The sequence below is a fragment of the Maylandia zebra genome, linkage group LG11, assembly GCF_041146795.1.
Source record: "Maylandia zebra isolate NMK-2024a linkage group LG11, Mzebra_GT3a, whole genome shotgun sequence".
NCBI lineage: Eukaryota > Metazoa > Chordata > Actinopteri > Cichliformes > Cichlidae > Maylandia > Maylandia zebra.
Genome location: NC_135177.1, coordinates 517,758 through 538,842, shown reverse-complemented (window position 1 = coordinate 538,842; position 21,085 = coordinate 517,758). Strand labels below are relative to the sequence as shown.

Genomic DNA, 21,085 nt, shown 5'->3' with positions numbered 1-21,085 from the left:
AGCAGCTTGGTGTGAAAAAATCAACTGTGGGAGCAATCATCAGAAAATGGAAGACATACAAGACCACTGATAATCTCCCTCGATCTGGGGCTCCACGCAAGATCTCATCCCGTGGGGTCAAAATGATCATGAGAACGGTGAGCAAAGATCCCAGAACCACACGGGGGGACCTGGTGAATGACCTGCAGAGAGCTGGGACCAAAGTAACAAAGGTCACCATCAGTAACACACTACAACGGCAGGGAATCAAATCCCGCAGTGCCAGACGTGTTCCGCTGCTGAAGCCAGTGCATGTCCAGGCCCGTCTGAAGTTTGCCAGAGAGCACATGGATGATACAGCAGAGGATTGGGAGAATGTCATGTGGTCAGATGAAACCAAAGTAGAACTTTTTGGTATAAACTCAACTCGTCGTGTTTGGAGGAAGAAGAATACTGAGTTGCATCCCAAGAACACCATACCTACTGTGAAGCATGGGGGTGGAAACATCATGCTATGGGGCTGTTTGTCTGCCAAGGGGACAGGACGACTGATCCGTGTTAAGGACAGAATGAATGGGGCCATGTATCGTGAGATTTTGAGCCAAAACCTCCTTCCATCAGTGAGAACTTTGAAGATGGAACGAGGCTGGGTCTTCCAACATGACAATGATCCAAAACACACCGCCCGGGCAACAAAGGAGTGGCTCCGTAAGAAGCATTTGAAAGTCCTGGAGTGGCCTAGCCAGTCTCCAGACCTCAACCCCATAGAAAATCTGTGGCGGGAGTTGAAAGTCCGTGTTGCTCGGCGACAGCCCCAAAACATCACTGCTCTCGAGAAGATCTGCATGGAGGAATGGGCCAAAATACCAGCTACTGTGTGTGCAAACCTGGTAAAGACCTATAGTAAACGTTTGACCTCTGTTATTGCCAACAAAGGTTATGTTACAAAGTATTGAGTTGTATTTTTGTTATTGACCAAATACTTATTTTCCACCCTGATTTACGAATAAATTCTTTACAAATCCTACCATGTGGATTCATGGATTTTTTTTTCACATTCTGTCTCTCACAGTTGAAGTGTAGCTCTGGTGCAAATTACTGACCTCTGTCATCATTTTAGGTGGGGGAACTTGCACAATCGGTGGCTGACTAAATACTTTTTTGCCCCACTGTACATAGGTTCATTAACATACGACTTCTAAATACACACAAAGAGTACCTTGCCTGTGCGTTGTGTAAGTGTGTGTGTGTGTGTGGGGGGTCAGAGTGTGACCCCATAAAGACTTCCCTAACCCTGCTGGTTTGGAAGTCCAACAGTTCATCTAAACAAAAGGCACTTAGACTAAAACAGACATAGACACGTTTATCCTGCCATAAAACAATAAGAGCAGGTACGCCCTCTCCCGTGCTCCCAGGGTGTGGGTGTGAATGCCAGAGCACTCTGGAATGCACACCAAGCCTTTGCAGACTGCTAAAGATCACACATCCTATCACTACACAATCGATTATACACCTCTAAGCATACATGGTTACCGTATTTCCCGGACTACAGAGCGCACCTGAATATTAGCCGCACAAGCTAGAATCAGGGGAAATCCTGTTTTGTACATACATTAGCCGCACCTGACTAAAAGCCGCAGGTGTTTCAATGTTGACTTATCATATGTAAGAGAATATGCACAAAGCGAATTGTCAGGAAAGAGACGGCTGTTTGGAGACATCACTTTTATTAATATTTTGAAAAACAAGTTATGGGTACATATTTGCATAACTTTTTAGGTATATGTACAAGTAGCGGTAATTACAGGTATGAAACATGTACTGTGCTTCATAAATGAGTAACAAATGTAGTACATAACAGTAACCTACAGCACACCAGAAAAATAGATCCGGCCTACCTTTCAGGCTCAGGTGCAGCGACACGGCTTTAACAAGAAGAAAAGTCAGTCATTCACCATCTTTCTCTTCTTCCTGCCACTGAAACCACCAAAGTCCTCTTCTCCAGTGTCGGATACAAACAGGCTCAGGATGGCTTCGTCATCCACTCTCAGCTTCTTTCCTTCGTTGTCACTTTCAAAACCAAACAAATCCTCGTTGTCAGTGTCAGAGTCGAACACCCTCAGAAGGGCCGTGGCGGTGTCCTCCTCTCCATCATGCAGCAGTCCAGCCCTTCGAAATCCGTTGGTGATCGTGGATGTTTTCACACTTTTCCACGCTGTCAGAATCCACCGGTGGAGTTGAGCATAACTTGCTTTTCGCAAGTTTATCGCTGCTCGTCATCCGCGCCTCCCGCTGAACGCGTAGTGCTACTTTGAAGTTTGTATTTCGTGTTACTTGTACGGCACTACGTTGCCTGGCGGACGGACATGTGACCAACATACCACTCTTGAACCCCGATACTGTGTGTCTGATCACATGCCCTTCCGCCAGGCAACGTAGTGCCGTACAACAGCGGAACAAACAAAACAAATCGTCTTACGATATGACAAAAATCACGGACAATCCATAGAAAAGAAGCACCTGACTAAAAGCCGCAGGGTTCAAAGCTTGTGCAAAAAGTAGCGGCTTATAGCCCGACAATTACGGTAAATATTTCTAAGCATAAATGACAATCAACAATATAAATGTAACACTGGGAGACAAACCTTCCTGCAACGACAGGTATTGATGTGCCATCCTGCAGCTGTTGGACTGCCTGAGCATCCTCTGCAGGGTCCAGGTATCACCTCATGCTATCAGCACTCACACTGATTCTAGCCAAATTCAGAACTAGTGAAAATGAGTCAGAAAAGATGAGAAGGTGGCGTGCACCTGTGAAACTGGTATTATTTTAACCTTTCTTTGTGCCTAGATTAAACCCTGAGATGGACTCTGGTCTAACTACAACAGTATGTGGTTTTGGGTTTAGGTGGAGTCCACCCAGAGCATGATCAGGATTCTGGGACTGTCTGCTACCCTGCCTAACTATCTGGATGTGGCCACCTTCCTACATGTCAACCCATATATTGGTCTCTTCTTCTTCGACGGTCGCTTCAGACCAGTGCCTCTGGGACAGACCTTTGTTGGCATCAAAACCAACAACAAGGTATGAACATTTAAGATGGATGTACAGAAAAATAGGACTGGTAATGTTTAGAAGTGCTAAGAGCTGTGATTGTATCCTGTTCACTGTGCTTCCTGTTCAGATCCAGCAGATCCATGACATGGAGGAGGTTTGTTATGACAAAGTTCTGGAACAGGTGAAGGCAGGTCACCAGGTAAGGGCTTTTCTTTGTGTTTGACCCAGGTGTGTGGGCTTTGGTGGGGACACAGGATTCATCGAGCCTGTGTTATACTGTGTGTAACCCACGGACTGAGCTCCGCCTGAGGCATCCAGTCTGAACGTGTATTTGTAGCATCTCTCAGCTCTTCAGTGCCCGCACTCTGTTGAAGAGTCATTTTTTCTGCATGCCTGTACTTCCTGATTGCTTTAGCCCTAAAGCCCAGCAGCATGCATGCTTCCTAACACCACCCGTGTGGAGTGATGTTGGTGTAGCGCCACAATCTTTTCCTCCCAAATATTTCCCTGAACTTTTTCATGAATAGCAACCGTGCTGCAGTAAATATTTTGTGTGAACCTTTTGGAATGAACACCTGTTATCTAAATTCTCTCAAGTCCTTATCTCCCCCGGTTTTACCTCCCCCTCCTTCCCCATCCACCCACCCCCTCCACTCATTCTGCTTCCACTCTGCAGCCTGTTGGGAACAGGAGAGCTGTGAATTCAGACTTTACCGTTTAGCTTCCATCTGCTGCAGGAGTTGAGCAGCCTATTGAGGACTGTTGTTATCCTGTCTGCATCTTTTTTCCAAGCAGCCCACATACACGCTCCGGTTTTCCGAGCTTCCCCCTCTTTGTCCGATTGCTTCCCTCAGAGGCAAAGCTGATATGAACTTTTCTGTAGTCTCTGACACCATGTAAGCCGGTTTGATTGTCCAAAACATGAAACGTGCTGCACACATGTGTTTGTGGTTGGACGGTTTCACTGCTACAGTCTAGAGCTTACTGCTCAGCCAGCGATCCTTCTTCTTCTCTCAGTAATGAATTGTCAGGAAGTGGCTGTGACATATATTAATTGACGTGATTTTCTTTAAGACCCCCCCAGGCTCGCCGAGTGTCTCACTGCTCTGTTCGAGCTGAACTCAGCGTGGCTGTAACGGTGCAGCGAGATTACTAAAGCGTCTCTGTGTCACTGGGCTGTGTTAATATTCTGGTGTGTTGAAGCCGTGTGTTTGTGCCCAGGTGATGGTGTTTGTCCATGCTCGTAATGCCACAGTGAGGACGGCCATGGGGCTCATCGAGATGGCGAAGAACCGTGGAGAGATTTGTTTCTTTCAACCAGACCAAGGGTCAGACTACGGCCAGTGTGAGAAACAGGTAACAAGTGTCCACACATCGTTTCATGTGATCGTGTTCAGCGAGAACCTTCAGATACATCTAGGAAATGTTGAATGCATGTGGCTGATTAAAGACAGCACAGCGCTGTCAGGGTGTGTGATGAGGTATTTTTAGATTCAGCATTTTCACAGCCTGGAGGATCAAGTGGGGCAAACCTGCAGAGCAGCACATCACACGTTATGGAGGAATGTTTTGCAGACTAATTGGAGAAGAAAAGTGACGTTCCTCATTTTATTCCAAGACAAATACTTCATGAGAACAAACAGGAAAAGGCAGCAACACTGCCAGGAATGATTAAAGAGCTGCAGGTTTCACTGGTAGATTGATTAGTGATTAGTGCGCTGCTCGCACACGAGCCCAGAGCCTAATGCAGTAATCGGGTGTGTCCGGTTCCCTAACACTGAGACAACTAGCTCTCTAACAAACTTGGTTACAGACTTTAGGGCAGTTAGAGACTTTGAACCTGCAGACAGGAAACCACATCGTGTGTGTTAGATGAATATAATGCAAACAGTTTGCAACAGAGACCAGGGGGCTCCACACGCCCGGCTGTGGGACGCCGTCTGGCAACCATGAGGTAATATAGAGAAGCACGGGTTTCATTTTCCCCCAACACTGTTTAGCTTTGACACCATAATGCGTGCGAGCGCAGGCGTGAGGGTGGAACACCGATGGCGTGCGTGCGTGTAATTAATGGTCTTTGTGCTGTGAGGGTACACAGAGGTGGAGCTATATTTTCCCTCCGAGGACGGTCAGTCAGATGCCAAGTCCCATATTTAAATCTCCTGCCTGGGAAGGCAGAGTGATAAATTTAGTAACCTTTTCCTCTGTTCCCCGGGGCTCAGCCAAGATTGATGTGTCTCTAATCTTCTTTCTATTTAAATGGGTTATGTATACAAATCAGATCACTTTTCATGCTTTCTAAAACTGGAAATAGCGACGAGAGATTACGTCGGGGGACTGAAGCGATGCGCTGTGGCCTGGTTAGTCTTTGAAGCAGTACTTAAAAAGCAATTGTGTAACTGTTCCTTTAGTTTCTGTGCACGCAGGAAGTTTTATGTGCACCAGCTGAAAATGGTTTTGCCTGTGTCCCAACATAATGAGTATTATCCGTTCCATTAGTTCATCTTTGAGTGTTTGTCAGTCAGACTTGCTCTGGTGAAGGAAGGGGCACGGGGCTGACTCGACTCTAAGCCCACACAGAGATAATGCACTGCTTATTTGCACACTGCAAATTGCCCCACATTAATATTTATAGGTGTTTTTTTTTAATCTCCAATATGCATATGTGGTGAATAAAGCCCCTATAAGGTCAGACGTATAATCAGCGTTTATTTATCCAGCTTTAAAAGTCGCTCCGTTTTCCCGTCTCCCGTCTGTATTATTTAATTGGCTTTATCTGGGGTTTGGAGAGGCTGTCAGTCAAGCTCGATATCTGAATGTGCCACTACAGTCTAATCTAGTTACACAGGACGTGTGGTGTGCTCTCGAATGAAAAGAGTCTTTTTAAAGAACTACTTTAGATCCATGCTGTTGGATCGAGTGTGTGTATTCTTGGCTTTACAGTTCTATGTTCTGAAACACGAGGTGTGCCATCGTCTCACTAAAATAAAGAAGAGCTTCCCTGAAGAGACGTCGTTTACTCTCCTCAGAAAGGATCATTTACTCGTGTCTCCTGTTCGAGCTTCAGCGAGTCAGCTGTTCGATCCACACTGATGCTGGGAGTGAACAGGGCCGGATCTACAGGCGTTGCCTTTTATTAAAAACACATATGCAGGTGTTACATGTGGTTCAAATGATTCAATGCAGTCAGTATACACACGTTTCTATAACGGGATTATTTTCCATAATGAAACATCTAAGTTAGGTAACACACGCACATGTGTGGAGCCCAATAAGTATCAAATGCAGAAAGCTGCACAGCATGGGCGGTTACTTACAAACACAGGGATAACTGAAGTTTCACTTTGTTAGAAAACATCAAGTTGTTGCTGAAATTTACACAAAATGTCAGAAATCTTGAACAGAAATGTAAACCTCCTTTTTCAGGATGTGTTGGGTTCACCCTCTGGGGAGCTCGACCGCACATTTTTGTATGTTGTTTGGTCTCATTTCATCAGCTCAGTGTGAATCTACACTGATTGTTTCATCGTCATGCTGCAGTAACACAACTGATCTGAAATCACACAAAAACATCAAATCCTGGTAGTAGTTTAGCCCACAGACATGTTGAGTGAATTGTTTTAATAACTTGGATTGCAAACATAAACTGTAAAATTTGAAAACACGTATGAACAATAAATTCATAAAACAACTATTTATCTAAAAATGCAGCCAGCACATCTGGCATCTTTAACATTTTCTACAACCACTTAAAACTATTACAATAACTAAAGTGAGAGAACAATCAGGCGTCACAATGAGATGCACCACAAATTATTTGTGCCAGTAAACAAAAGTTTGTTTCTGTGTTTACTGTTGTCACACTGTCCTTTTTAAACCCGTCCTTCTGCACTAAACGTGACGTATTTAGAAAAAACATATATTTTTAATCATAGCTCTGGATTTAATGGCCTGTCAATAAAATTTAAGAACTTGTATATCCTCTGAAGTCCCAACTTTCAGCACTCATGAATCCGAGACTCCGTGTGGCTGCAGCTTGTTGCTGTGTTAGCTTAAATCAGTGTGATTTGGAGGTGCGGCGTGTCCGTGGACCCCAGAGGGTTAATCACTCTCACCTTCAGTCCATTTACAGAGCGTAACAACCACCTGTGTCAAATCTGAAATGCCCTTGGTGTTGATTCAAATGTGCTCTGGCACAATCAGAAGCATGTAATATATTCAGTGTTATGTAGCCAGGCTCAAAGTGTTAATGCTGTCTTATTTTAATAAACAACACTGTCATATGCAAAGCTAGGGTGGCACATGCCACCCCATGCCCCCCTCTAGATCCGCCCCTGGTAGTGAACCTAATTAGTTTTCAGACGTTGCTTTTTTGCATACACTTCATGTGTTACAAATATTTGGAGCCAGCTGTTACTTTGTTCCTGATATTGTCCTGATATAGAGGCAAATTAAAACAAAGCACAAACTCTGTTTCCACTTGCTGGCTAATGTGCGTTTTGACTTTTGCTGCCATGATGCCAGGTCAGATTTTTTACCTGGATAAATGACGGACTAATAAAATGTAACCAATATCTACAGTTTATTCTGTCTGTATGTTTTCATAATTCTGGTGAGTTTCTGGATAGGGCTCCATGTTTATGATAACAACATGAGATATGCTGGGATAACGTGCTTTACTGCAGAAACATGACATATTTCTGACTTATAGACACAAAGTCTCCTGATACAGCTGAATCTCAAACATGGGTAAAGGTGCATTTATTAATGATGTTGTGCTGTAGCAGAGTGTGAGTGAGGATGATGAGGGAATATGTCACCCTGCAGTTTACTGAGGAGTTTGGAGAATATCATCTACAGATGGGTTTATTAGGCTCATCGACTCTCAGTTCTCTTCTTCAGTAATAATATACAGTGTTGTAGACAGTACTATGCTGTGCAGGAAGTGTTGCTGCCACGTTGTCAGTTTTGAAATCCATCACTTGATAAATTGAAGTATATGAATCACAGATTAGAAGAAACATGTTTGAATAGACAATAAATGAGTTTGCAGCATAAGCTGTGCAGGAAACCTGAAGCTCCCACCTGAGAGAAGTCAAAGCCTCTCTGACTTTCATTTGCTCGACTTTGACAGTCCGCACTCTCTCCCCTGCCCCCCCCTCTGCGCCCCCACCATGTTGTACGAATCCAGCTGTGAGACATGAAACCATGTGGCTGCTTTCAAAGGGAAGCAGAGTTGTTATGGAGGATAAGAGCCACCTAGTGGCCCCGTGAGTCCATTACACTTATTCTACAGACCCGTCGTGTTTTCTGACACAGCGGGGGCGTAACACCCCTTTCACACTGTGGCCAACAGTGGCCAGCTCGGCATGCCGGAGCAGTGTTTGTCAAAGCATACATTCACATGAACTGAGGGACCAGATCACTGCTAGAGAACAGCGAACGAGTGTATCGGCTTCTCTTTGAAGCTCGCTCTTCTCCGGCCTTCAGATGTGCTGCTTCCCTGTCACTTTGTTTGACAACATACACAGATGCAGACACACTCACGCCTCTGAGTGCGAAGCCTCCAGGGACTCTACAGCAACACCCGACTGTGCTCATTAATGTCTCCATTTTCTTTCATTTGGTGCTATTTTTACAAGTCGAGTCCACTGCTGCTGCTTTCGTAGTGACAGATCTGTGACAGCCTGTCACTGTGCCCAACCAGTTACCCACTGCAGTGATCAACAACAAAGAGCCGCACCTGAAACGCTGCTGGAAGCAGGAGTGACACCGTGGACTGACAGCACGGAAACAGCAGCCTTAAAAACAAAGGCAGCTTTGTCCAGCAGTGCTTCTGCAAACGCCTCCTCTGTTTGCAGCTCATCTGCAGTCTCATAGCCTGAGGGAGCAGCCTTGCATGCTATCATGGCACTGCATAGCAAGTCCGTTTTCCTGTTTAATTGCTTCTTCATCAGCATTTAAACAGCTGACTGGAGTGTTCGCTGTTTTGCTGTGCCACCTCCAATGTTCAGGAACAAAGGACCAGGATCATATTTGTCTTCAAGCAACAATTATTTTTCAGCAGTGCTGAAACCCGTGGCCTGGGGGGGTTAACCCCTGATGGACGTGACTCACTAACAGTGTCTGTAGTTTCATTTGAACGGAGAGAGCATCAGCCGCAGTACACACAGAGGCACATTTTCACGTCATGCAGTGAAATGAGTATTCGATCACCAAGCAAAACACCACTCGGTGCAACCAGTAGCCTTGTGGGCGAACATAGTGGTGAGATGTTTCCTGTAGCAGGTCATCAGCCCTGCTCACATCTCAGGAGAGCGTTCCTCTACATCCACCTCTGGCACCTTGAAGCTTCAGGTGCCAGAGGTGGATGTAGGCTGGCCGGGATGCTCCCTGACTCTTCCTCAGCTACTTCTTTGTGTCTTGGTCCTTATCATGCTGATGCCACCACAGATCTTCAGGGTTCTGGCTGAAGGTTCGTGTCCAGGATGTCATACGTGGCCCTGTTGTTGCCCCCTCATCCAGTGAAGTCAGCATCAAGCGTCCACCTCTGTGCTTGACTGTGGGGACACTGGGATTTTCTCTTCCCCCAAACATCATCATCTGACCGCAGCGCCTTCCGCCGAGCCCTGACCGTGTGCCTCCTGGATCTGGGGCATCTTGTGAACACTGCAAACCTCCAAACCATTACAGCACACTGTGTTAGTAATGGTGTTTCTGGAGGCTGTGGTAACCTGTAGGTCAGTAAGCAGCTCCTTCTGTGGGGTCAGCTTTGAGCGGACCCATCCATGATTGTTCTCATGAGTGAGGCGGCAGCTGCCATGAGGGCAGACTCTGATGCAGCGCTGCATTACCTGACTGAAACGTTTAGCTTGGTCATCGCCCAAACTGTGACTGTACGCGGGCGGTGCTGTGAGAGGAGCTGATAGCAGTAAGGAACATCAGAGGAAATGCTCTTAACATCACTTACAGGACCCAGTTTTACTGGAAACCAGTCCCAGCTGGGCTGTTTCTCTCGTATTGTTCTAGACGTTGCAGCCAATTAAGTCCTTATTTCGCACGCCTGTCATGTTTCTGCGTGCTTACAGCAGATGGTGGTGAGGGAAGTTTAAAGATTTAAGAACTCTCACAGAGATCTCTGATAACTCCAGCAGAGCCCGATCACTCGTCCTGCTGCTGAACAGCATTGGGTAACATCTCACGTACAGAATCAGAATCAGAAAGGGGTTTATTGCCAAATGTTGAGCAGGTTTACAACATTAGGAAATTGCTGCGGTGCTTCAGTGCAAACATGCTGTCATAAATAGCACTTAAATAGACATGAAAAAATAAAAGTAGGGATAAGAATTAAAAGTGCTACGTGGAAAGATATGTGCATGAGATATACATGAGATATATACATGAGAATAAGAATTAAGAGTGCTACGTTGAAAGATATATACATGAGTGCAGGTGGTGATCAGTGCCAAACATGGAATGATGCAGTGAACACAGCGTAGGGTCATGTGTTAGTGGTGGGAACAGTCGTACGTTTATTGTTCATGTGTCCAACAGCAGAGGGGAAGAAACTGTTCTTATGGCGAGAGGTTCTGGTGCGAATGGACCGGAGCCTCCTGCCTGAGGGGAGCAGGTCAAACAGACTGTGTCCAGGGTGAGAAGGGTCAGCTGAGATCCGAGCTGCACGCCGCAGTGTCCTGGAGGTGTACAGGTCCTGCAAAGATGGGAGTCTGCAGCCAATCACCTTCCCAGCAGAGCGCACAACACGCTGCAGTCTCTGTTTGTCCCTGATAGTGGCTCCAGCGTACCACACGGTGATGGAGGAGGTGAGGATGGACTCGATGATTGCAGTGTAGAACTGCATCATCGTCCGTGTTGGCAGGTTGAATTTCTTCAGCTGCCTCAGGAAGTACATCCTCTGCTGGGCTTTCTTGATGACGGAGGTGATGGTGGGCTCCCACTTCAGGTCCTGGGTGATGGTGGTACCCAGGAAGCGGAATGAGTCCACAGAGGTGATGGGGGTGTCAGTCAGGATGATGGGGGGGAGTGGGGCTGTGTGCTTCCTGAAGTCCACAATAATCTCCACTGTCTTCTGGGCATTCAGCACCAGGTTGTTGTGGCTGCACCAGGACACCAGACGTTCAACCTCCCTCCTGTAGGCAGACTCGTCCCCGTCCGAGATGAGTCCAATAACGGTGGTGTCATCTGCAAACTTGATTAGCTTGACAGACTGGTGGGTGGAGGTGCAGCAGTTGGTGTACAGGGAGAAGAGCAGAGGAGAAAGAACACAGCCCTGAGGGGAGCCGGTGCTGATGGTCCGAGAGTCCGAGACATTCTTTCCCAGCCTCACGTGCTGCTTCCTGTCCGTCAGGAAGTCAGTGATCCACCGGCAGATGGGATCAGGCACATTCATCTGGGAAAGCTTGTCTCGGAGATGGTCTGGAAGGATGGTGTTGAAGGCAGAGCTGAAGTCCACAAACAGGATCCTGGCGTAGGTTCCTGGGGAGTCCAGATGCTGCAGGATGAAGTGTAGGGCCATGTTGATGGCGTCATCTACAGACCTGTTGGCTCTGTATGCAAACTGCAGGGGGTCCAGGAGGGGGGCCGTGAGGGTCCTGAGATGGGAGAGAACTAGGCGCTCAAAAGACTTCATGACCACAGATGTCAGAGCCACGGGTCTGTAGTCATTTAGTCCAGTGATCCTAGGTTTCTTGGGGACAGGGATTATGGTAGAGGACTTGAAGCAGGCAGGCACATGACATGCCTGCAGTGAGGTGTTGAAAATGCCAGAAAACACTGGGGCCAGCTCGTTTGCACAGTGTCTGAGGGTGGCAGGAGACACGCCGTCTGGGCCGGGAGCTTTCCGAGCATTCAGACTCCTAAACTGCTTCCTCACATCTGCTTCATGAATATGAAGAGTTGTGGTCGGAGGAGGTGGTGTGAAATCCTCTTTTGTGTGGGGTGAGGAGGGGGGTGTTGTAGGTGAAGTGTTTGAAGGTGGTGATGGCTCTATGGAGGGGGGAGAGGTGGGGGAATTAGTGTCCAAAGTGCCTCTATTGTTGGGGTCGTTGGAGGTGTGAAGGCTGCCTGATGGCTCGTCAAAACGGCAGTAGAAGTCGTTAAGGGTGTTGGCTAAGAGCAAGTCATCAGTGGAGTGGGGGGTTTTAGGCTTGTAGTTTGTAATATTCCTAAAACCTTTCCACACAGAGGCCGAGTCAGTCTCTGAGATCTGCTGCTGCATCTTCTCAGAGTGCTGGTGTTTAGCAATGTCCACTTCTTTAGTGAACCTGTACTTGGCCTCTCTGTAGCAGTCCCTGTCTCCGCTTCTGAACGCCTTTCTCTTTTCCAGCCACAGCTTTTTGAGTTTAGGAGTAAACCAGGGTTTGTCATTGTTATAACTCACCCTGGTGCGTGATGGCACAATGCTGTCCTCACAGAAGTGGATATAGGAGGTGACAGTGTCCGTAAACTCGTCCAAGCTGTTAGAAGCAGCCTTCATTGTGTCCCAGTCTGTGGTCTCCAAACATGTGCGAAGCTCCTCCACAGCCTCGTTGCTCCACAGTTTTTTAGTCCTCACGACAGGTTTGGAGAGCTTCAGCCTCTGTCTGTACGCGGGGATTAGGTGGATCATGACGTGGTCAGAAAGTCCGAGTGAAGCGCGGGCACCGCGCGATAGGCCCCGCTGATCGTGCTGTAACAGTGGTCTAATGTCCTCTCTGGTCGGGCATTTAATATACTGCTTATATTTCGGAAGCTCATGGCTCAGATTGGCTTTGTTAAAGTCCCCAAGAGCAATGATGAGAGAGTCCGGGAATGTCCGCTCCGTGTGGAGAATCTGCTCCGCGAGTGCGCACTGAGCTGCCTGCGCATCTGCGTCTGGCGGGATGTAAACAGCGGCCAGGGTGAATGAAGCAAACTCCCGCGGAGAATAAAACGGTTTGCAGTGAATAAAAAGGTATTCCAGAGAGGGAGAGCAGTGCTGAGCAATCACTGTCACATCTGTGCACCAGCCACTATTGATGTAGAAGCAGACACCTCCACCTTTGAACTTACCGGAGAGAGCGGCCTGCCGGTCCGCGCGCAGCAGATGAAAGCCCTCCAGCTTGAGCGCGCTGTCTGGGATGTTCTCACTGAGCCACGACTCCGTAAAACATAAGACACAGGAGGAGGCAAAGTCTCTGTTCATGCTTCTCATCAGGGCCAGTTCGTCAATCTTATTGCCGAGTGAGCGTACATTGGAAAGGAAGATCCCAGGAAGAGCATTTCGCAGTCCGCGTCTCCTCAAACACACGAGTACGCCGGCTCGCTTCCCTCTCTTTCGGCGTCTCGCTTTCCTGGTCAGAGTCAGCAGTAAATCTGCCGCAGATGCGACAAATATTGGCGTTGTAGTCCTGTAGTTAAGGAGCTCTTCTCTGGTGTACGAGTATCCAGAGGAGTGCCCAGACACAGAGAAAATGCACAAAAACAAAACAAAAGTAACGCACTGAAGCACCAGGGCGACCATCCGCGGCGCCATCTTGGTCTTACAGCATGTGCTGATGAGCACGTCGGGTGGTGAAAGTGTGACAACAGTGAGTATCCCGGTACGACGATGAGGTCACTGCTGACCGTGATGCTGTGCCATGTGACCACAGACACCGTGATAACCACGGAGGCTTTTATGAACGCTGCCTCAGACAGCAAACACGTTTCTATCACTGACACCTTCAACTGTCTGACCAAGTGGATTATTGCTTTACTCATTAGATAGCACTGACTTCATTGGTACATATTTACTGTCTACTCATAGAGTGAAGTATGAAGCAGCTGTAGTACTTCCTGTATTGATCAACAGCTGAGCGATATGGCAAACTGGATAAACTGTGCTTCTTCTCTCTGGAGCTACAGCAGCAGGCAGACAGGTGAAGTGTGGAGGAGTGGAGACGTATCCTCTGCAGCACCAAACATGGCCATCAACGGCCACTAAATCCACAATTAGCCATCATGGCTCAATACAGCAAAGATAGAGCGTGATAGCAGCGGGCTGTGGGAGAGCACATTCACCACTGATCACAAGTGTCATTTGTCACATTTTCACAGTGATATTTGAAATCTCAGCTTTGAAGCTGGAGTGCGCTGCATCCTGTTTCTACCACGTCTAACAAGGCTTCAGCACTGTGCGCTACCACTCAAAGCACCAGGGATGTGCAGAGCTCAGTTGGATTGTCACAAATTTGAAACCCGTTTCACTTACACGTAGGCACTCTTTGAATTTTGGGGTAATTTAGTTTAGCTGTGGTGTAAGCTGATGTTCTCTCCATGGGCGTGAGAGACGGTGAGCGGAGCTGGCAGCTTGCTGTCTGTGTACCGACGGAGCTGTGCAGCAGGAGCTGCAGCCAGCGGCAGGCCTAATGGAAGCTGATCAGGAGCTTAGGTCACTGCCATCTCAAATATAGTCATGGCACAGCAGACGTCAGCACTAACTCACCTTAGATCAGAGGCTGGAAGCATGTCTGTAACACACTCTGACACCTCAAAAAGAAGCCTCAGCCACAGCATTTCAATTACCTGCTTCCCTGGGAAAGTGCACAGCCTTACCCTGAAGACTCCACCGCACGCTGTCAGAGAAACCTCGGGAGAGAAGCTTCATGTTTCTGCTTCACTGGTTTTAAAAGAGATGCTCTGATTTATTAATGCATTTATATATTAGTTTGTTTGTTTGGGTTGAAAGGACTGATTGAGCCCAAACCTCCCCGACGTGCCGGACGCCTGCAGATCCCTCAGATTTACATGCACTCAGTTTTCTAACTAAATAATACAAATATATCTCCTTTGTGGCGATAAATAATCAATAATCAGTTGGTCATCTTGTAGACGGACAGCTCCACCTTCTTGAACTGAAGGTAGCCACAGTAGTCCTTGTTGTGCACATGGACCAGTTCTCCAGTGCAGCTTCGCACCCGGACGACTGTCTTCTTCCCTTCTCTGTATTATTGTAGCTACGGACAGTATGAAGCAGCTCGAGGCAACTATACGAATAAAGTTTAATTGAATGAGAAACACTGCACTGTGAAATCTATATCATGTGATTCATACGGCTTTCATATTTAGCAACTGCTCAGTGAGCGGACGGCCCAACACAGCAGAGCCTCTGTTCACACCTGCAGGCCAGTGGACACTTCAAGGATGAGGATGTAACGTCCTGGACAGGGAGGAACGCTGGTTTGAGGGCGGAGCCAAGGAGGGAAAGACCATCTGAATGGGGGAGGGGGCCTGAGGGTCCATCTGTCACCTGTGAATGGTGGAGAAGCGTCAAGACGCTCAGTGGGGCCTCGTGTCACATGAGACAGGAGCGCCGCACTCAGAGGGAACAACATATGATGAAGTGTGATTACTCAGAAAAACAATCGTATTTATTTGTAGTGAGCATTTTTCAAAGGAGGCGTGATGACACTGACCCTGGACGAGCACTGACAGACCCACTGATCCCTCAGTGTGTGGTTGTGTCACTGCTGTGTGATGTTGGTGTGGGTGACTCAGGCAGAGAGGGAGTGTGAAGGACGCACAACAGTGTGTTTCCATGAAACAGGTTATGTTGCTGTGACTTCTGACCACACAGGTAAATGTCCGCACTCAGCTGTGGACGCACAAGTTTGACACACAGGGACGTCCAAACGTGCTGAAAAGCTCCTGTCATGAATAATTTCAGGGTGGGTCGGAGGTTCTGTGAGTCGCCATCTTGACCTGCTTGAAAGAAACCAGGAACATGTTTCAGTGTGTGTGGAGGAAGTGAGAGCGTGTGGAGGAAGTGAGAGCGTGTGTGGAAGAAGTGAGAGCGTGTGTGGAGGAAGTGAGAGTGTGTGGAGGAAGTGAGAGCGTGTGTGGAGGAAGTGAGAGCGTGTGTGGAGGAAGTGAGAGTGTGTGGAGGAAGTGAGAGCGCGTGTGGAGGAAGTGAGAGCGCGTGTGGAAGAAGTGAGAGTGTGTGTGGAGGAAGTGAGAGCGCGTGTGGAAGAAGTGAGAGCGTGTGTTTAGGAAGTGAGAGCGCGTGTGGAAGTGAGAGCGTGTGGAGGAAGTGAGAGCGTGTGGAGGAAGTGAGAGCGTGTGTGCAGGAAGTGAGAGTGTGTGCAGGAAGTGAGAGCGTGTGTTTAGGAAGTGAGTGTGTGTGCAGGAAGTGAGAGCGTGTGGAGGAAGTGAGAGCGTGTGTGGAGGAAGTGAGAGCGTGTGTGGAGGAAGTGAGAGTGTGTGCAGGAAGTGAGTGTGTGTGCAGGAAGTGAGAGCGTGTGGAGGAAGTGAGAGCGTGTGTGCAGGAAGTGAGAGCGTGTGTGCAGGAAGTGAGAGTGTGTGCAGGAAGTGAGAGTGTGTGGAGGAAGTGAGAGCGTGTGTTTAGGAAGTGAGTGTGTGTGCAGGAAGTGAGAGCGTGTGTGCAGGAAGTGAGAGCGTGTGGAGGACGTGAGAGCGCGTGTGGAGGAAGTGAGAGCGTGTGGAGGAAGTGAGAGCGTGTGTGGAGGAAGTGAGAGCGTGTGCAGGAAGTGAGAGCGCGTGTGGAGGAAGTGAGAGCGTGTGGAGGAAGTGAGAGCGTGTGTGCAGGAAGTGAGAGCGCGTGTGGAGGAAGTGAGAGCGTGTGGAGGAAGTGAGAGCGTGTGCAGGAAGTGAGAGTGTGTGGAGGAAGTGAGAGCGTGTGTTGAGGAAGTGAGAGCGTGTGCAGGAAGTGAGAGTGTCTCAGGAACGTCTGTGATCCGTCTGCAGACCAGTGTGTCAGTCTGTACCACACAGAGCTTTGTGTGGATCATTACAAACAGCTGTTCTGAGATCAGTGTTGTGTGTCTGTGTGTGAGAGCACAATCACAGAGACCAACAGCATCACAGCCTTCCTCTAAGTCTTCCTCAGCTCCCACTTCCACTCTGGTCACAGTGTTTATACAGAGCTTGGTTCTTCCAGCACATCAGAGCGCGTGCAGTTACAAAAGCATCATGATGACTGCGTACACACCGAATGGAAGGGTTTGAAAACTGAAACCAGTGTGGCAGTTTTTAAACGTGCACTCTTGTTAATGGCCACACTGGGAAATGCCACTGGCTGTAATACACGTAGAAACACGCCTGCGTGGCCTTACTGCTCACTCAGTGTGTGACCTGAGGAAACCCTTTGTGCTCTCGTCATTGCTTTTATTCATGATGATGTCATTTACAGAGCATGACTGAGGATGTGCGTGACCTCAGATCCTCCGCTTTCAAACGTCGAGATGCTGTCGAGGTTTCACAGCAGGACTCGAACCATTACTCAAAGTCAAAGTGCAGCGTACAGAGAGACGAGCAGCGAGAAAAACAACCTGAGAAATTAAGAGGATCAAGAGAAGTTAATTTAAACTGATGTCTCACTGGGTATCACAGAGATGACATCTGTGTTCAACACAGACGTTACCTCCTCAGTCACTGTGGGTGAGTAACCGTCTCCAGTGTCTCCGGTTCGGGGACATGTCAGACCGCTGTTCTCCAGTATGGAGACGTCTCCTTCTTTCCCTGGGACTCGCCGCTTTCAGGCGACTCTGGTTGTGATTTGGCGCCACATGCAGAATAAGTAACGCACTGAAGCATAATAATAAGATGAGAAGAGACTGAAAAAGAAAAGAGCCGTGTGATTAAAACTGCAGTATTCTGAACAGACCAAGTGAAAGCTGGCAGTAACTTGTGGTACAAATCATCAGTCACCGAGGCTAACCAACAAATGTTTTTGGCTTTGCCTCTGTGACATTTTACCTGCACAGTCAGCCTCCAGCTTGTATCCACAGGGTTTGCATACAAATGCAGACAATCACTGCAATCCAAACACTCGTGGAGTGTGTGAGGCAGACAGCTGCTGGCAGTAATGGGATTTCTCTTTGCCGCGCAGCAGCCTGCTGGGCGCTGACCTCCATTTAGATGCCCAGAGAGAGAGATAAAGCCTTGTGATGAGGACTCCCCCGGTGGCCGGCCGGGTCACAGGGCTGCTGTCAGTCACAGCACACATCTCACTCTGTGTGCATGTGCTGTGAGCTGCAGATGCTGCTGGAGTGTGCAGCAGACCTACAGCCGTGTGCATGTATTACACTCTGCTGTAGTAGGCTGCCAGTGGCTGATTACTGCATGTACTGTACAGGAAATGTTTGATTCCCGACTGCTGCTGCTGTTTTGTGTGAACACTTACAGCTGAGAGTCTGAGACTCGCCTCCACTCCTTCTGAAACTCCTTCTTTGACCGTCTCTTTCAGATCCAGCGCTCCAGGAACAAGCAGATGAAAGAAATGTTTCCTGAAGGTTTTGGCATCCACCACGCTGGCATGCTGCGCTCTGACCGCAGCCTGATGGAGAGCATGTTCTCCAGAGGCCACCTCAAGGTCCTGGTCTGTACCGCCACCTTGGCCTGGGGAGTGAACCTGCCGGCTCACGCTGTCATCATCAAGGTCCTTCATGGATTTAATGTGTTTGTGCCTGCTACCCTGAGGGAGCTCAGAGCGTCCTTTACTTTGCACATTCCATCTAAAGTCAGTAGTTGAGGGCTTTTAATTGGCTCTGTAACTTTAAGTGTCTCACAAATGTGAACGTTATTCCTGTAAAAGCCTCACGTATCTGCAGTCAGCTTGTGAGACCATGCACTGAAGTGTAACGTGGTTTTATTTGTTGTTTTAGTTTCAGAATGCTGAGATGCTGTAAAGATTCACTCGGTTATTCTGAGCGCTCCCCGCCTGCACTCACACACCTGTCTCTGCTCTGATGCAGGGTACCCAAATTTACGATGCCAAGCGCGGCGCCGTGGTGGATCTGGGCATCCTGGACGTCATGCAGATTTTTGGAAGAGCAGGTCGTCCGCAGTTTGATAAGTATGGTGAGGGAACCATCATCACCACCCACGACAAGCTGAGCCATTACCTGACCCTGCTCACCCAGCAGAACGCCATAGAGAGTCGGTTCCTGGACAGCCTGGCCGATAACCTCAACGCTGAGGTAACGCAGTTTCCTTCTGCTTCACTTTGAGCAAAGTTTAGCTTCCACAGTCCGAACAGGGCAGCGATGACATGCAGACAGGTGCCAGGATAGCACATAGCTAACATTTAACATGGACTCAGGTCATAGTGTTTGAAACAAGCTGTCTTCAAATCTGTGAAGCTGTTTTACATCTTTAAGAAAAGGATTAATAGCACGTGTTGCTGGGCAGAGTAGAGAGGAGCAGCTGTGCTTTCAGGTAGTGTCCATTAGATGGCGACAGAGGTCTGTGAGCCGCTGTTCTCTCTCCTGCTACAGATTGCTCTGGGAACGGTCACCAACGTGGAGGAGGCTGTGAAGTGGCTCAGCTACACCTACCTTTATGTTCGCATGAGGGCCAACCCGCTGGTGTACGGCATCAACCACAAAGCCTCTCAGGTTGGTCCAGATCCCCGGAGGGCGGGGCCGTCCCCGGGGGAGGGCGGGGACGTACACTGGTGTGGAAAAGTGCTTTTTTTATATGTTTGTCTCACTTAAGTGTTTCAGATCATCAAACACATGTAGATATACAGATACACGTAACACAAAGTTTCTAAATGAAGGCGTTCATTTGGTGGGAGCCAAATCCAGACCTACACGGCCCTGTGTGGAAAAGTGCTTCCCCCTAAAGCTGGTCGCTGATTGGACCACAGCAGCCAGAAGGGGCAAAGACAAAACACCCAAATGAGGAATAGAACAATAATAATACTTTTATTTGTGTTACATCAAAGATCAGGGTCCGACACACACCTGCGCACACGTTCAGCTGACGAGCCGAGGGAGGCTGTAACTGTGACGTGTGTGCAGGGGCCTGTCGGTGTGGAGCTTTCTGTGGGGATTGCACTGGCAGCTCATGAAGGGAACTTAAAAACATGTCAGCTTTGGCTGTGCAGCTGCACCGACACGAGGAAGGAGAGAAGAAAGGTCGAGTGTAAAAGTAGAAGGTTGGTTTCTGCAGGGTTTCTTGGAGGACTTCAGAGATCCAGACTTTGCTCAGAAGTGACAGCAAGGTTCTTAGCACATGCTGTATGAAATGTTAGACCAGGTCATAACTGAACTATAAATGAACGTTGTGATTTAAATGTATTGAAAACACAAGAGAAAAACAAAGTTGTGTTACTGACGTCTTTCTCGTGCTGCGGGAGCTCAGATGGATCCAGCTTTGGAGCTGTACAGGAAGGATCTGGTGGTGGAGTCGGGCAGGAAGCTGGATAAGGCCAGGATGATCCGCTTCGACGAGCGCACCGGCTACTTCGCCTCCACAGACCTGGGCAGGACTGCGAGCCACTTCTACATCAAATATAACACCATAGAGGTAAACGCCGCACACATGTTCACTCTGTTCACTGCAGAGGTCCATGGAGCATCGCACACACTCAGACACACACAGACTCAGACACAGACTCAGACACACACAGACTCAGACACACACACACTCAGACACACACACACACTCAGACACACACACACACACACTCAGACACACACACAGACACACACAGACTCAGACACAGACTCAGACACACACACACACTCAGACACACACAGACTCAGACACACACACACACACACTCAGACACACACACAGACACACACAGACTCAGACACAGACTCAGACACACACACACACACTCAGACACACACTCAGACACAGACACACACACACACACACACTCAGACACACACACAGACACACACACACACTCAGACACACACACACACACACACACTCAGACACACACACAGACACACACACACACACACACACACACACAGACACACACTCAGACACTCAGACACACACACAGACACACACACACACACACTCAGACACACACACACACACACACTCAGACACACACACAGACACACACACACACACACACACTCAGACACACACTCAGACACACACACAGACACACTCAGACACACACAGACACACACTCAGACACACACAGACACACACACACTCAGACACACACTCAGACACGCACACAGACACACACACACACACACTCAGACACACACACACACACACACTCAGACACACACACACACACACACACACAGACAC

The 21,085-nt window shown here is 48.3% G+C and overlaps 1 protein-coding gene across 9 annotated transcripts in view; it reads left to right on the top strand.

The window, feature by feature from the left end:
• Positions 1 to 21,085, top strand: part of ascc3 (activating signal cointegrator 1 complex subunit 3) — a 149,186-nt gene that overhangs the window by 88,896 nt on the left and 39,205 nt on the right. For all 9 annotated transcript variants that reach the window (XM_076889658.1, XM_076889656.1, XM_076889661.1 and 6 more), the window contains 7 exons: positions 2,888 to 3,064; positions 3,165 to 3,236; positions 4,259 to 4,393; positions 18,261 to 18,452; positions 18,769 to 18,993; positions 19,291 to 19,410; positions 20,162 to 20,326. In XM_076889658.1, the coding sequence (XP_076745773.1) occupies positions 2,888 to 3,064; positions 3,165 to 3,236; positions 4,259 to 4,393; positions 18,261 to 18,452; positions 18,769 to 18,993; positions 19,291 to 19,410; positions 20,162 to 20,326 (1,086 nt within the window). The remainder of the gene's footprint in view (positions 1 to 2,887; positions 3,065 to 3,164; positions 3,237 to 4,258; positions 4,394 to 18,260; positions 18,453 to 18,768; positions 18,994 to 19,290; positions 19,411 to 20,161; positions 20,327 to 21,085) is intronic.